Here is a 15,396-nt window from a genome sequence, read left to right on the forward strand (position 1 = left end):
GGCTCCTTGTTCTGCTGTATGGGACCACGTGCAAGAGCAGTGGGCAGGGATGCCAGTGAGAGCCCTCAGGGCTGCCTGCTGTAGGTTTCTGACTGCTGCCTTCTGTTTGAGCAGGGCAGAGTGGGTAGGGAACTGCCCTCTGCAACCAGAATCCATGTGAAGTGTACCCCGCCCCCAGGTCTCTCCAGGCTCACAGACGGAATGCCAGCTTATCAGAGGTCAGAGGGTGGAGCTGGGGTTCTCCGGAGGGCAGCAGGCAAACCTAGTGTCTTTCTCTACAACCTCAGCCTTTCTTCAGTCAAGAGCTGGTTGCCATAGGACTCTGGGAAATTCACCAGAGTTCTTCAGCCCATTCTTGGCTCTCATGGCTGTTGGCCGCTCTCTAACTCCCCTAGGCACCGCCAGATTTTCCTTGGTGCTCCCAGGCCAGACCATCTCCTCCAGAAAGAGAGCTCAGCTGAGGTCACTTGGAAAGTAACCCCAGAGTGGAGCCCTGCCCCACATTGCCTTAGCCAACTAGCCTTTGTTCTTGGGTTCTTTCCCACTCACTCTCGTTGTCCTGGCCATGTCACAGTCGGTCACACTGTGGTCCCCACACAGGAGTACTATGCAGCAATGTTTGCTGTAGCTTGTTTACATTCGGTGACTCTGGGAAAGCACCAAAAACTGAGCACCATATGCACACTGTGCCACGACAGCTTTGTAACCATTGGTTTCCAGACTTCCAATGGGAAAACCCTCAGTAGAGTCAAGCTTCATCCTACAGCATCACACATTCCTGCAGAGTCATGGATAATCTGCTCATTTATGCTCGGACTTACTCCAGAAACAGATGCAAACGTATGCACACGCAAATGTACGCAAGCATACACATGCACACACATCCTCCAACACCACAATCTAGAAAGAAAAGTAACATTGAAAACATAAAATAGAGAGGCAAGGTCAGTGTGGATACCATAAAAATCCCACATGTTTCCGACGGGGCTTCAGTTTTCCAGAAGCTAATATGGAAAGAGAACTCTGTATGACATGAACTTTGGAAAATTGAGGCGGACTTTGAATGTATTAGTGGAGGTTGCTATTAAATATAATGTTTATAGTGGACATCTGGTTTTGTTTTGTTTTGTTTTTTTTCTGTTCAGCAGCCCTTCCTAGAGGAGCTGCTCTTTCCTAACTTGTGTGATGAAGGTGGGGCTGTCAGTCAGAACCCACCCTTGGTATGAGGCAGGGCTGGCATTCAAACCCATAATCAGACACCCTCGTGGAAATCTGAATTTTCGATAGTCCTGGGGAGCTGTAGGTATCTGAATCAGAGTCTCCTGTAAAGGCACCATCTTCAGGAGACAAGTCACAGAGTTCTGCTGTCCAGAGTTGCCCCGTTCCATCTTTCCCATGATCTGATTTTCCACGTTTGCCTCCGAGACTATGAACTTCTCAGGGTTTTTCCAATAAATTCCTTTTGGCTTAAGAAAGCAAGAAACTATTTTTGTGGCTTGTAACCAAGGACTTCTAAAGACACGAGGCTAATAAAAGTCTGTGTAGACTATGAGAATGCCCTCAAAAAGCAAAGGATTGATTCTGTGCTGGCTTCTTAGAAAGTCACAGCCCCAGAACTTTATGGGTTCCCATTTGCGATTTCACAGGAGTTGGGGAGCTGTTATTGAAGCATATAGGGAGGAGGATCCAGTGTTGGGGTACTTATGGGAAGCCGGAGAAAACTGTGGTCAGGAGAGCTAAGTTCATCTCCAAGTTACCCAGGACACAGTCTTCAGAAAATAAAACTGACATCTCCTGCTCTTCTAATACAAATACTGGGCTCTGTGAAAGAAACCCCACGTGGCCTCATTTCCTGTGTGTCTCTTTATTAGTTGGACTCCAGGATATAGTTCTATTTCTCTGGACTTCCTGAAGAGGCAGCTGATCACCCTCAGGCCTTGACAGTGAGGGGTGAATGCTATAGTTACTGGGGTAGAGATTATGGACTCCTATAAGGGATCTCCTTCTCAGTGTATCCAGAGTCTGCCCTCCTTGAGCCTCAGTTTCCCTAATTCTCAACATGGCCGCATTATCATCTGCCTGACCCATGGAACACTGATGAAAAGCCTGAACACTTGCTTCGGGAAGCCCTGTGTCTTTAGTCAGGGTCCACTCAGTGGCATCTCTAATTTGACTTTGCATATTGTGTGGTCTAAATCGTTCATGTGATAAATCTCTCATGTACAGGCGTTATAAGTTAGACCCGGTGCTGAGAAGAGCCACTTCTCAGTCTGGATGAGAGAATCACCCTCGCAGGGACTACCTGGTGCCAAATGTGATGAAAGGCAAGCTCAGTCATTGCTGGGCTCATACTTAGGACGATCTTTTCTGTGCCTGGGGGAATGGACATGACTTCACTTGGATAAGACGTTACAGACAGCTCAAGTGCCAAGGAAGACAGGCCACAGGGGCTGTGAAAGTGTCCTGACTACAGGAAACTGGGGAAGTATCCTAGGATACAAAGATGAGTTTCAACCAAGCCTGCCTCACATTCCAGAGGATGGATCTCCAAGCTTGAGCCAATCCATGACCAGGACTCAGCAGGGAGCGGTCCAGAAACTTTTAAACTCTTGACTGACTTTAAGATCATAATAGCATTCAGCATTGGATCAAGGTTTTAAGAGAATGTTTGAAGGATTCCTTTAGAAATAGCTCTGCTGAGGCCGGGCGGTGGTGGCGCACGCCTTTAATCCCAGCACTTGGGAGGCAGAGGCAGGCGGATCTCTGTGAGTTCGAGACCAGCCTGGTCTACAAGAGCTAGTTCCAGGACAGGCTCCAAAACCACAGAGAAACCCTGTCTCAAAAAACCAAAAAAAAAAAAAAAAAAAAAAAAAAGAAATAGCTCTGCTGGGTCCTGCTGTCTTTCTGGGTTGAGTATGCAAGGCTGTGGGAGGGTGGCTTTAAACACACATCTGGGGACACTTAGTGTGAGGAACACAGTGGACCAGCAGCTGACACCCATTCGGGTAACCTAAGATGGGAAGACGGACCAGCGGACTACTTCTCAGCAGTAATTCCTTAGCTGGGAGGAGCCTGCACTCCCAGCCTTTGTCAGGATAAATAATGTGAGAATTTTCTGTGGGCCGGATGTGGTCATGGATGAGGTCATCCTAGGTCCTGTCCAAGTGGACCATTCGGAGGGGCAGAGGAGACAGCCTGGGATTTCTCCGCCTTCAGGAGAGGAGAATGGCCAGCTGTAATAGAGGCCAGTCACATGAAGAGAAAATGGCAGAGCATCCGACTAAATTGTAGGGAACTCTTCTGAGCACTACAGAAATGTTTGGGAGAGTTTCTGAAACGTCTCAGAGACCCAGACTTCAGGAGCCCGACAGGCAGGTCAGGCAATCTCTCCCACCGTTTCACTTGGCCTCCTCCTTCTATCCTCCCTTCCTCGTTCCATCTCCCCTACCACTTCCCCACCACCCCCGTCTCTCGTGTGGCAATGACCTCCTCCCCAATCCCAAGACTCCTGCCCACAGCAGCCCAAGTGGAGGAGTGGCTGGGGTGGCAAACTAACAATCATGTTCAGTGTTTGGTTTTGCAACTCTTTTCTTTTAAAATTTATTTAAAATTTTATTTTTATTTTCTGGATATGTGTATCACACGCATGCCCGTAGTCTGCAGTACGAAAAGGGACATCAAATCCCCTGGCACTGAAATTACAAATGGTTGGAAGTCACCATGTGGGGGTTGACAATTGAACCTGGGTGGTTGGGAGAGCAGCCAGTGCTTTTAACAGCCCAGCCATCTCTCAAGCCACTTGATGTTTTGATTATAAAAAACTGGTTTTCCAGCATGGCACGGTGGTGCACAGCGAGAAATCTCAGCACTTGGGAGGTTGAGGAAGGAAGATCACAAGTTCTTGGCCAGCTTGGAGTTCATAGTGAGACCCCTCCATACACACACACACACACACACGCACACGCACACGCACGCGCACGCGCACACACACATACGCACGCACGCACACACACGCACACACACACGCACACACACACATGCACGCACACACATACGCACGCACGCACACACATGCACGCACACACATGCACACGCACACACATGCACACGCACACACATGCACACACATGCACACGTACCATATGTTACTCACATGAATCTGTATGTTGCTGTTGTCGTTTGTGTGTCCTAAGAGTTTTCTCCTCTCTCTCTCTCTCTCTCTCTCTCTCTCTCTTTCTTTCTTTCTTTTTCCAAGACAGGGTTTCTCTGCAGCTTTGGAGCCTATCCTGGAACTAGCTCTTGTAGACCAGGTTGGCCTCAAACTCACAGAGATTTTTCTGTTGCCTCTGCCTCTCAAGTGCTGGGATTAAAGGCCTGAGCCACCACCGCCTGGCTGACCTGAGAGTTTTCAAAGACTCACCGAACTCATCTAAACTCTCCTACGGGAGCAATAAATAAATAAATAAATAAATAAATAAATAAAGTCACCAAATAAATCATGGAATATCGATCAGAATAAATAGTGGCCTGGTGACCATCCACACAATCAAAGCCAGGTCTATCTGTCAGCAGCAAATCTGGGAGGGCCCACAAGAGACAGGTGGACCTGAGAGGGTGTGTCTGCAGATAGCATCCCAGCGAGGTGTGTGAGCAAGGGGAGAATGGAAATTAACTAACTGAATTTTTTTTTTCCCAGCCAGGGGTTCTCTGTGGTTTTGGAACCTGTCCTGGAACTAGCTCTTGTAGACCAGGCTGGCCTCAAACCCATAGAGAGCTACCTGCCTCTTCCTTCCAAGTGCTGGGATAAAAGATGTGCGCCACCACCACCTGGTGCTAACTGAATCTTTAGACTTAACATCATCTTTATTTTTTTAAGTGTTTAGATTTATTTGTCTTTTATGTGTTTGAGTATTTTGCCCCTATGTATATCTATGCACCACAGCGTCATGGATGGTTGTGAGCCACCGTGTGGATGCTGGGAAGTGAACGAGGGTCCTCTGCTCTTAAAGGCTGAACCATCTCTGCAGCCCAACCTCATCTTTAAAGGGAAAGTAGAGGCGAGACAACTAAGTTGAGAGGTGGGAGAGAGTGAGCAGAAAGAGGCATTCCCGCAGAAAACAGCAGTCTCTTCAGCCAGGCCATGGCGTGATGGAAGGCAGGGAGGGAGTCTTGACCACGCTGAGCTCAAGGAGATTGCAATCAGTCTTAATTTTGTCAGAGACCGGGATTGGGTAAAGTGTTAACGTTGCGGGAAATTGAGCAAATGGTACGCAGGAAATCTCTACTGATTTTGTAACTTTTCTGGAAATCTAAAATTAGCCCCAAACAAAAAATTAGTAAGAGAAGAAGGACTTAAGCTTCGAGCCCTAAGTTCAATGTGTGGGCCAAATTTTCCACACACACCCCCCCCCCCCCCCCCGCCAATAGTACAAGAAGTCTCAGACCGCTGGGAAATTAAGTGTGGGCCAGTGGTAATGGTCTAAAGAATCGCCTTAAACTTGTTAAGTGGAAGTCAGTGTAGAAAAGCATCTCTTCCTGTCAGAGATGCGTACAGAATACTGGTGTAAAATGGTGAGCTGACTTCAGTTTACAGTGTATGCGCAGAAAGGGAAATCAAGGCAAATATAACAAAACACTGATGATTATGATGACTTGGATATACGAATATGGGGATTTCTTATACTTTCTATTTTGTGGTGGCTGGTGTTTGTTATCTTTCTGTGTGCGTCTGTGTGCGTCTGTGCATCTGTGTGTGTACGTCTGTGACTGTGTTTGTGTGTATCTGTGCATCTGTGTGTGTATGTCTGTGACTGTGTGTATGTCTGTGTGTATCTGTGCATTTGTGTGTATGTCTGTGACTGTGTGTATGTCTGTGTGTCTGTCTGTCTGTGTGTGTATATCTATGTGTGTGTCTGTGTGTATACCTGTGTGTATGTCTGTGACTATGTGTGTCTATCTGTGTGTGTATATCTGTGTGTCTGTGTCTGTGTGTGTCTGTCTGTGTGTCTGTCTCTGTGTGTATATCTGTGTGTATGTCTGTCTCTGTGTGTATATCTGTGTGTATGTCTGTGTGTGTGTGTGTCTATGTCTCTCTCTCTCTCTCTCTCTCTCTCTCTCTCTCTCTCTCTGGAGCAGAGATTGATGTCAGGTGTCCTTATCAGTCACTCTCCACCTTGCTGTCTAAGACAAGGTCTCTCACTGAACCCAGAGCCAGGCAGTTCAGCTAGATTGGCTGGCCATTGGGCCCCTGGGATGCCTGTCTCCACTCCCCAGCAGTAGGATAACAAGCAGGCACCACCATGTTCCATGTTTTATGTGGATGTAGGGAACACAAATTCAGGTCCTCCTGCTGTACAGGTACTTTACCTACTGAGCCATCTCCTCAGCACCCTGGTTTCTTCTTTTTGGAATTATTTTCATAATAAAAGCTAAAACTAAGTGCTTATTTATTTCTTCTTCTGCTTGAGCTGTTTTGTTACATCTCCAAACAACCTCTCAGACATCCATGACTGACATTTTTAACAGGAGAAAAATGCGACTCAGAGAATCTCAATGTCTTGTTTCAGGTCATAAGATCACACAGCCAACACACACTGGGGTTAGGATTTGTGTGACAGAGCTACTGTCCTCCTGAGTGCTGCTGAGACTCAAGGAGATAGAAGAGGAAAGAGGACCTTTTGCTTATGTCCCCGGGGACCAGGAGAATATCAAGGAAATTCGAAGGAGGGGCTGGCTTGGGAAGTCAAGATAAGGAATTTATCTTTAGATGGCAATAATAGCCAGTGTTTGTTGCTGCTGTTTTTGAGGGAAGGTCTCATCTATCCCTATCTGGTTTTGAACTAGTTCTGGAGTCGAGGTTGACCTTGAATTCTTGATCGTTCTGCCTTCCCTTCCGTAGAGCTGTGCACTGCCGTATGTAACTCTTGTTTATGTTGTATTGGGGACGGAACCCAGGACTTCATGTGTTCTAGGCGAGCAAGCCTCCCACTGAGCCCCGTTCCCAGCCTGATGGCTAATGTTTTCACACCTGCACTCCACCCTCCTTGAGCATTTCACAATCTACCTTCCTTGCAGACAAAGGCAGGCCCGTGTTTTAGAGACAACTGGACTCAAGAGTGGTTAAGGGGCTTACGCAAGCTCACATAAGGGCCATGCAGGGAGCCAGGACTCAGACACAGGCACCCCACATCCCTCCTCACAAGTTGGGAGCAGACAGGAAGGAGGCATATGCAGTCACCCACGCTGATCCCATGCATTGACCAAGCAGTAGCAGCAGAATGCCACCAACCTCACCGAGTGACCTCAGAATCTCTGGAACCATCTGGGCCACTGGCAGTCTAGACTTAAAGCGAGGAAGCTCCTCCCTTCCCTCTTCCTCGGTCTCTTTTCTGCTCTACTCTTTGGCACCCATCACTATACGGGTTCTCGCACTTTCTCCATTTGAAACCCCTCTCCATCTGAGAAACTTGTACAGATCCCTGGGTACAAGGTCTACAAAAGAACACTACAAATAAAAAATATGGAACTAACTCACAAATTTGTCTTAAAACAACTTTTGCTGTATGTATTTATAATGTATCATTTAAGGTGGTGAGTGTTAATTGCCCACTTGATAAAATCTAGAATCATCTGAGAAATCGGACTTGGAGCCCGACAAGGGAAAACGTTAAAGGATAGTAAAGCCTGTCCATTGTGGGTGGTGCCAGGAAGCCGGTGGGTCAAGTGGAGGGGCAGACTGGGAAGCCACACAGGAAGACTAGAGCAGCAATGACGGGTGGCCATGGCTAGGAGACTGAGGCCCACAAGGACATATGGGCAGCCGTGGTTCTCCAGAGAGAGTGGGATGGACAGTGGGCCTTGTGTGGCGATGTGATGCCATTCTCTCCCCTGCCTTATCACCTCTGCTTCTTCCCACACCATCCCCCACCTTTCTCCAGGTGCCCATGCCTTGGGAGAACTACAATGTGGGCTGCAGGTCCTACATGGGGCTGTCTGAACTAGGGGGCTCTGCCGTTCTTCTTGCCCCTTAGGAACCTTGTTTCTGTAAGAAATGTCCTATCTGGGGGAACATTTGGGATGATACAATGGACAAGATTGGGGGCAGAAGAGGAGACAGCTGTCTGGTGTGTTGGCTGACTGACTAGGGGAAGATTTCTTAAGGAAGGCTGCAGATGGTCACACTCAGCTTTGTAATTTCAACAGTAACTAACTTCAGGCCAGAGGCTAGGTTGCTGGTTCAGTGTGTGTGGGCTCGTGCTCGTGATCAGAGTGATTGGGAGGGTGAGACAGGAGGATTGTGAGTATGAGGTTATCAGATGGCAGAAGTGGGGCAATAGGGAGGGAGAAGAAGAGGGCGGGGAGACAAGAGGAGAGGAAGAGAAAGAACTCACATCACCACTACGCCAAGGACGAGAGAGGGAATGTCTTGCACCTCAACTTGGATTTAGGCCAGTTTGGCAATAGAATACTCTTTCTTTTTCTTCTTCTCTTTTTTTCCAGACAGAAGCTTGGTAACTTGCCTAAACTGGTCTGGAATTCACTCTGCCGCAGCCCACGTAGCATTGAACTTGCGGCCTTCCTGGGATTTCAGGTGTACGTCACTAGGCTGAAAGAACACTTCCGCTTCTGGTGGAACAGCAGACCTGTCTCCTGCAGAAGCGGGAGGCTGACACCTAGTGAAATGTGTCCCTGTTAAACAAAAATGACCTGGGAAAGGATTTTAAAACTTCTCCTTTATTAAAAAAAAAAAAAAAGACATTTTTTTCTCAAGTTTTAAGAACTTCTCTAATACATTAAAAAATTTCCCGCCACTTAGCTCTTCTTTCTTGAGCTCTTCACTCCTGCTCCTGACACAGTCTGGCTCCAAGACCCAGAGGAAGAAACCCTTCACCTTGCGCTCAGGAGTTAGAGGTTCGAGCACGAAGGAAGGTAGGTTACTGGTCAAAAGGAGAAGTTCGTTTGCACAAAAATATAAACTGTAGAGGATGAGACCAGCACATACACGTATGGATTGATCTACAATCCATATAAAAAAATAATACCCAAACTGTCACTTTACATTTGTCATATTATACAAAATAATATAGATTTTAAACCAACACACACCCACCTGCACACTCGCACACACAGACATGCACACAGACACACACAAGGTGCTAGTGGCCCCTCTGCGCTTCTGTTTGTGGGGTCAGGCGTGTCAGTAGGCGAAGATGACGTGGTAGGTGACCTGGTGGCCGTTGTCCCAGGCATAGAGGAGGCGGTCCTTGGGGTTGTAGTCTATCTGGGTGGTGTAGGAATACTCGTTCTCAAACAGCAGCCTGGGAACAATCTGCGTGTTGGTGTGGGTGTCAAAAGCATAGGAGATGTTGGCGTTCCGCTGGTTATAGCTGTCCACGGCATACAGCACCCCACAGATGACAAAGCAGTTGCCATAGAAATTCCTCCTGAGCCCAGTGCGCCAGGTGGTCTCCTTCTGTGTGCTGAGGTCCACGGCGTTGAGTTTGCTCAGGACAATGACCTCCTGGCTGAAGCCTTCATCATCCAGAGCTGGATAAATGAGCCACAGGCCATTCTCATCCACAGCAAAGTCCACATCCGAGTGGCCCTGCCACCGCCAGGGTGTGGCCTCCTCATAGGCCACGTCGTGGAGCATGGCCCAGGCAGCTACATAGCGCTGCTTCAGGTCATACTTGATGATGTTTCGGGTGAAGGCCCGGTTGTAGTAGAAGGCACCGTTGTACACCACGTGACCCGTGCCGATCCAGCTGTACGGAAGCTTGTAGGAATTGCTCCAGCGACCTGTGGTGGCAAGAAGGTGGAAAGCTTCAGGGAAGTGCTGCCTGGGATGGACCAGCTATAGACTGGGGTCTGTATACCTGGGTCTGGGTCTTGGTATTACCGCTCTCGAGTGCCGAATGGCATATTGCTGACTGTTCTCACCCAGCATCCTCAGCTGTCAAACAGCAACAGCAAATCCCACTCGCCTCTTGCTGAGTGTCCCAAGGGTCCCATGCTCATCTATTGGACTGAGATTTGTAAACTGTTGAGGGCCAAGGGGAAGAGAGGATGTTTTCTATCCTAGCTCAAGGCCTTTCATATCCCAGGAGGTGGGAAGGTGAGGGTCAGAGCCAAGAGGGCAGAGAGAGGGAGAGAGAGCCAAAGAGGCAAGCACCCTTCCAGGAAATGCCCTTTTCCAGTCTACAGAGGATGTTCTGCTTCTTGCGTACCCTCGCTATGCCACAGTGAGAAGAGGGGAAATGTGGCTGGGAGGCACTACCACATCAGAGCTGAGCCACAAACCTTGTTTGAAGTTCTCCAGATTTCGGAACTCCACCAGTGTGTTGCCATAGTAGTAGTTGGTTACATAAATCCTGTCATCCTTGGCTAGGGGGTCCTTCATCCAGGCTCCTTCATTCCGTCCATATGTATTCTGGGTGGTGGGCCCCGTGATTGTGGAGAGGGTGTCCTTGCACCTTCCTAATGGAGAAGAGATGACGGAAGGGTTAAAGTGATCTAAAGATGTCTTCCCTGCTCCTCAGTTCTGCTGCTCCCTCCAGCTGTCCTCTCGGCAGCCTCTATGGTCCGGAGGAACCAGGCGTCTCAGCATCATCCGATGGTACTCCCAGTGTGTAGTCTACGTTCTACTCCCACAAAGCTCCCCACAGTCGTCATGGTGGGCCACTGTGATGCCACCCTGCCTCTCTGTTTTTGTGATCCTAGTCTTTAACAGGCAAAGAAATGAAGTCATTTTTTTTTTTTGGATAATATACCATCTCCCAGAAAGCCAGTCTGTCCTGTTCTGTTGATCCCTGCTACCACAGTACCAAAAACATACCTCTATTATGGGATATGCCTGTGCCTGTGTGAGTGTATATGTTTTAGTTAGTGGGGACTGAACACAGGGTTTCATGCATGCTAGGCAAGTACTCTACCGCTGGGTGATCACCAGGCCAGGGTGTGCCTCTACATCCACCCCGACAAGAGCATACACACCAAGGGCTGTGGCTTTTACTGCGTTCTCAGAACTCAGAACACCAAGCATCTGGCACACCACAGGCGCCAGCAGATAGTCAGACACTTGGGAACAGAGAGAAGTGTGAAAAGAAAGGACTCTGACAGGCATAGCCAGGAGCCCACATCTGTGCCTAGCAGCCCAGGGAGGCTCTGGCTGGACAGTGGACAATCATGTCTGCAGGGAACTGTTATTAAGTCCATAATCTATATCCTCACCAGCAACAGGCTGTCTGGAATTACTGCTGGGGAGTTGGACGGACAGGGTACCCCACCAGCTTTTGTTGTAGGCTCCCTCTTTTAAATCTCCGGTCTTCCTCAGTGGAGCAGGAATTCCGCAAGACCCCTCCAAGTGGCCTTGGAATGGCCCAGTATCCAGCAAAGGTCCTTACAGGTCACTAGAGCTATTTAGGACTCTAGACTAAATTGAAAATGTGAAATGCTTGATATGTGACATTACTGAATATCAGCTTGAATGATACTAAAGTCACGTGCAACTCCCAGAGCACGCACTTGTCTACCCCGTGTGTGTGGGCTCTGGGGAAAAAGCATAACTGAAGAATCGGATTCTTCAGGGCCCCCTAACCATGGGCATCAGCAGATACCATCCTACCTGCCATCAAAACCAGTGGCCCTGGGGAACGATAGTGATAAATATGATTGGCTTTGACCACTTGGGACAAAAATAAGATAAGGCAAAAATAATTTTGGATTCAGGGTTCTCTAAGTTCCAGGAGACCCCATTCCAGTCTGTTGCATGAAATCTGTGTCCCAGTGATCTGAGGCAGGAAAAATGCAAGGCCTAAGGCTAGCAGGGCGGGAAAGGGCAGTTGTGCCTTGGCCCCGGCTCCGGGGCAGACATCGGGTAGAACTGGGTTGAACAGTGTTTTCCAGGCTGGCCTCACAGTGAATTGCAGATGGTCGGCTTTAGGCATCTCCGAGTGGGGTTTATCGGGTTCAACTCTGACAGAGTGGGGAGAGACGCTGTCTCTATTTGACAAACAGCAGAAACCACCCACCAGCCTCATTCCCTCAGGCCTGAGCTCATTTGTTCAAGACAATAAAACAGAAGTCTCCAGCCGGGCCTGGCAGCAGTCGGATGGAAAATATCTCATTTCCTGGCGTTAAGCGGGGCCGTGACTGCCAGTGGAGAAGCCACACTCCCCCGCACTGAGGTGAGCCCTCTCGTGCCATCCCCAGGCAGCCTGAACTCATATACCTCCTTCCTTGACCAATTCTCTGCCAGCCATGCCCTGAAGGCCCACAAATGCCAAGTGAGAAAAGGTGTTACTGTCAGTTGCTCCAGACACACGTTAAGTTGCCAACGGCTCTGGAAGCCAAGATGGATTCTTCATTTCCTGGGAATAACCAAACATCGGTAGGTAGGGTCCCATCTCAGCCTTGAGATGTTCAGTGACAGTGCCTTAAGGTAGGACTGTCAATATGCCTGGCCTCAGAGCCAATGGTCTCCATTTTGGCCCTGCCGCTAACTCCAATGTCTATGTTGCCCCCATGATGGCTTAGAGCCTTGACTTTTTCACAGCACACAGCGAAAGCACGTGGAGAATCCACCCTGACAAGAAAGGGCCAGCAGAGTGCCTGCCCTGTGACCGTTAGTGTTCACTGTCACCCTTGCAGAGTATGGGTGCCGAGCCTCTGGGATGCCACTGGGGGATTATGGTGATTGTGTCAAAGTGGGACATCCTGCCCCCAGGGGGTGGCGCCGCACCAAGCAGACATTACTCTCTGCTTCCTGACTGCGGATGTGTGACCGTCAGCTGCTTTGAGCTCTTGCTGCCTTGGTTTCCCCTCCATAAAAGGGATCTTGAAGTGTAAGCTGAAACAAACGCCTTTTCCATTAAGCTGCTTTTGTTGGAGTACTCTATTACAGCAACTTAAAAAGAAATAAACCAAGACAGGCCTTCCGAGATGTCCATGCTCTTACCCTTCGTGCTCACGGACGTGACCTTCTATGGCAAAAAGGACTTAGTGTGACTGGATCAAGAATCTTGAGATTGTCAGGGATTATCTAAGTGGTTTCTTTTTTTTTTTTTTTTTTTTTTTTTTTTTTTTTTTTTTTTTTGGTTTTTCGAGACAGGGTTTCTCTGTGGCTTTGGATCCTGTCCTAGAACTAGCTCTGTAGACCAGGCTGGGCTCGAACTCACAGAGATCCGCCTGCCTCTGCCTCCCGAGTGCTGGGATTAAAGGCGTGCGCCACCATCGCCCGGCTATCTAAGTGGTTTCTAAACCATCACAACTGTCCACATACCAGGGAAGCAGGAAATGGGCTACGGAAGAGGAGGAGCGTTGTGTTGATGGAAACACAGACTGGGCTGATGTAGCCGCAGGCCACGGAATGCTGGCACCAAGTGGACACTGGAAAAATAAGGCACAGGTTCTCCCCTGGAGTCTCTGGAAGGAACTAGACTTCTGACACCAAGAATTTAGTTCTATAAAACTCATTTGAGACTTCTAGCCTACAGAGTTGCTAGAGAATAAATGTTGTTTTTAGCCAGGAGGCTGATGGCAAATGGGTAGGGTGGGAATGGATACAGATGAGGTCAGCATCTGGAGCAAGAGGAGGTGTCCCTGCTCCTATAGGAAGATGGGAATCCCAGCCTGCAGCTCTGCAGTGCTGATACCTGGGTCATCGGGACAAATGTCCCTATATCCCTGGGTTGTAGAAAACCCTACAGAATGGAGGAATCCACGCAGGAAGTTAGGACTGATGTGTGTGACGTCAGAACCATTGGAAGACAGGATCCTGGGGAGTTAGGAGAGCATGAGGCCCAGACATGTCACCATGCTGAGTCTGGGTCAGTTCTTGCGATTGTTAATATGGCCAATTTGAGGGGAACTATAATCATGGAGAAGACAAGCCTTGGGCAAGCTCGTGAGGGATTTGGGACCATCACCTTAACTGTGAGCAGAATTGTTCTGTGGGCTGGGGCCCTAGGCCAAATAAAAAAGAGGAAGTGAGCTAAACAGTATCCATCACCCCCTGCTTTCTGACTGTCAGTACAATGTGACCAGCTGCCCCAAGATCCGGCCATCATTACTCCCCACCTCCCCATGATGGACTGCGTCCTCAAATGTGAGCCAGAATAAACCCTCCTTTCCTTAAGTTTGCTTCTTGTCAGGTATTTTGTGACAGCAATGAAGCAAGTCACTAAGAGAGTCTCAAAGCTCCCACCCACGGGCACAGACCATCGGCCTTAGCGAGAAGGCAAGAGGTAGCAGGTGCTTCACGGACCCTCGGGGAGGAGAGCTCTACCTGTGCCCCTCTTGGTCTTCCTCGGAGCAGGGCTACCATGGATGATGGTGGCAGACACTACCATCCACTGAGCACTTTCTCTTCTAAACCAGCTGCTCATCCACAGTCCTTCAAGGCAGAAAGCCCTGACTACAAAGCTCCCCGGGTCTGAGGGGAAGACTCCCTCCCCTTCAGTACATATACTTGCTTGCATGTCATAGCCTAGATGATGAGAGCAGCAAACTTACGCCCCCTGTCCCACCGTCATCTCGAAGGAGTACTTCTGCAAGGTACTCCTTCATCCCACAGGGCGTCCCCTTTACCATACCTACGCGCTCTTGGCCTCTCCCTGCCTGCTGCCTTACATGCTGGCCACTGCTGCTCAGGGATGTTGTCATCCTCCCAGTCTAGTCAAGCTCTCTTCAACTCAGACACTGAGGGCCATCTGCGGTGCCCCCGACCCATCTCAGGAGGTGGTCCAGGCCACTGTCGCACAGTCCCCATCTCATCCCCCTATTCCCCTCCCAGGTGTTTCATTTGCTTCCATCCGCTCCTACTGAAGACACAGAGCCCGCTCTGGGCCTCCAACATGGTGCATGCGATGGCCTACCTGACACCTGTCCCGGGGTGTCCTTCTGCCTCCCCACTCCCGGTTACTGGAAAGCGTCCTCACTTGCTCCCCTCATTCACACCTGGATTTCCTGACATAGCACGATACCCACTAACCTAGCCAGAAGCTGGGGGAATCCTGACATCTCCTCTGCCCATGCTTTGTCAAGTGGTCTGTGAGTTGCCTCCATTCTCTCTCCTCCTCACCCCCAGCCCTTTCCCTCCACCACAGACTTCATGTAGATCTCATTGCCACTGGCATGGTTCATGCCGGTGACACCAGCTCTCTTGCTGATTCACCTCCATCCAGCCTGCCTTCCCACGACCTTATGTAAGAGCTGAATTCCCATAATATACATCTGCTTAAGACCTTAGTAACTGGCCATCTCTAACTACCATGGGAAGCCCCAAGTCCCCATCATACATCACAGCCCTCCAGCATCACCGTTCTTACTTCATCTTCTTTTTATTTATTTATTATTATTATTATTAGTCTTTTTAAGACAGGGTTTCTCTGTGTATCC

The 15,396-nt window shown here is 49.0% G+C and overlaps 1 protein-coding gene across 2 annotated transcripts in view; it reads right to left on the minus strand.

The window, feature by feature from the left end:
- Positions 1 to 8,752: 8,752 nt before the first annotated feature.
- The window catches only part of LOC121442041 (olfactomedin-like protein 2B), a 37,642-nt gene continuing 30,998 nt past the window's right edge, over positions 8,753 to 15,396 (minus strand). The window contains exons 7-8 of one of the 2 annotated variants that reach the window (XM_041643479.1): positions 10,300 to 10,476; positions 8,753 to 9,798 (exon numbers count right to left, since the gene is read on the minus strand). In XM_041643479.1, coding sequence (XP_041499413.1) covers positions 9,197 to 9,798; positions 10,300 to 10,476 — 779 coding nt within the window. In that variant the 3' untranslated portion in view covers positions 8,753 to 9,196. The remainder of the gene's footprint in view (positions 9,799 to 10,299; positions 10,477 to 15,396) is intronic. The other variant, XM_041643480.1, reaches the window with a different exon arrangement.

Source organism: Microtus oregoni, unplaced genomic scaffold (genome assembly GCF_018167655.1).
Source record: "Microtus oregoni isolate MIOR12 unplaced genomic scaffold, Mior012 000086F_ref0000336, whole genome shotgun sequence".
NCBI lineage: Eukaryota > Metazoa > Chordata > Mammalia > Rodentia > Cricetidae > Microtus > Microtus oregoni.